The sequence below is a fragment of the Propithecus coquereli genome, unplaced genomic scaffold, assembly GCF_000956105.1.
Source record: "Propithecus coquereli isolate 6110/MARCELLA unplaced genomic scaffold, Pcoq_1.0 Scaffold535, whole genome shotgun sequence".
NCBI classification, from domain to species: domain Eukaryota; kingdom Metazoa; phylum Chordata; class Mammalia; order Primates; family Indriidae; genus Propithecus; species Propithecus coquereli.
In genome coordinates, this window is record NW_012151230.1 from 916717 (window position 1) to 918194 (window position 1478).

Consider the following 1478-nt stretch of genomic DNA (forward strand, 5'->3'; position numbering starts at 1 on the left):
CTGGCCCTGCTCCTCTGATGCTGTGTGACTCTGGGTGAAGTGATGCACCTCTCTGTGCCTCTCTTCTATACAATGGGAACGACAAGCACTCAGCCCGGCCTCCATGAGGGCACGTGCTCCAGCCCAGCACCGCTATGACCCAGCCCCTACCTTGGCACCTGTGCCAGCTGCCGCCAGGGCAGTGGCGCTGAAGTCGTGGACGGGCAGCGTGCTGAGCCACTGGGCCATGGAGCGCTCGTCCCGCTCGGTGCTGACGATGGTGGGGTAGATGTGCTCCTCCTTGAAGGCCGCGACCTTGCCCTCCTCCTGCGCCCAGTCCAGGGGCTCGTGCAGCCCGTCGTTGCCAAAGCGCTGGTTGTACTTCTCGAAGTGCACCCTCTCCAGCACCAGCCCCAGCCCCGGCGCCTTGGGCACGTCCACCTTCTCCTCGCCCCAGCTGCGCTCCAGCACGCTCTCGGGCGCGTAGCCCTTCACGATGGCCACCACCAGGCCGACCATCTTCCGGATCTGGTGCGTCATGAAGCTCTGGCCCTTCACCTTGATCACGGCGAACTCCAGGCCCTCCCGCACGAAGGGCTCCTCGCAGAGCATCTCCAGGATGTAGCGCCGCGCGCTGGGCTCCCGCGGCCCCTTCTGCGAGGTGAAGTTGTGGAAGTTGTGGGTGCCCTTGTAGCAGGCCAGGAGCCTGTTGACCTGCTGCAGCGTCTCGGGGCTCAGGCGGTAGGTCTCGTCCTGCACGTCCCGGTCCTTGTGGGCAAAGGCAAACGTGGGCAGCATGTAGCAGTACGTCCTGGCGTCACACTTGTTCTTGGAGTTGAACCCGCCCGTGACCCTCTTCAGTCCTGGGCAGAGGCGGGAACGAGAAGGCAGGCAGGTGAGCAGGGGCGCGCGAGGACGGCCCCTCCCCACCCAGGGAGGCACGAAGCCCTGGAGCGGACTTCTGGGGAGGAGGGCTGGCCAAGCTGGCGAGCAGGTACGGAAGCGCGGCTCGGCGGCGGGAGGAGCTCCAGGGCTCTGTAGTGTTAGGGGCGGCTGTAATTAACAATTTATTGTGTATTTTCAAGTAGCCAGAATAGAGGATTTTAAATGTTTCCAACAGAAAGAAATAATAAATGTCTGCGTGACGGGTACGCTGATGACCCTGACCTGATCACTACACGTGTGGAAATTCCTCGCCGTACCCCACAAATACGTACAGTTATGTGTCAATTAAAAATAATAATTAAAGCAAAACAAAAAGAAACATTGTTAAACAAAAAAGAATTGGACTTTTGTGCATTAAACTCTAAATCCACACGATGCTGGCCGGGCGCGGTGGCTCACGCCTGTAATCCTAGCTCTCTGGGAGGCCGAGGTGGGTGGATTGTTTGAGCTCAGGAGTTCGAGACCAGCCTGAGCAAGACCGAGACCCCTCTACTAAAAATAGAAAGAAATTAATCAGACAACTAAAAATATATAGAAAAAATTAGCCGGGCATG

General features: G+C 58.3%; 1 protein-coding gene across 1 annotated transcript in view; it reads right to left on the minus strand.

Moving 5' to 3' along the window:
* Nucleotides 1-107: 107 nt before the first annotated feature.
* The window catches only part of LOC105820714 (tRNA pseudouridine synthase A, mitochondrial-like), a 15221-nt gene continuing 13850 nt past the window's right edge, over nt 108-1478 (minus strand). The window contains 1 exon segment of the mRNA XM_012657252.1: nt 108-842. Within this exon segment, the coding sequence (XP_012512706.1) occupies nt 133-842 (710 nt within the window). The 3' untranslated portion in view covers nt 108-132.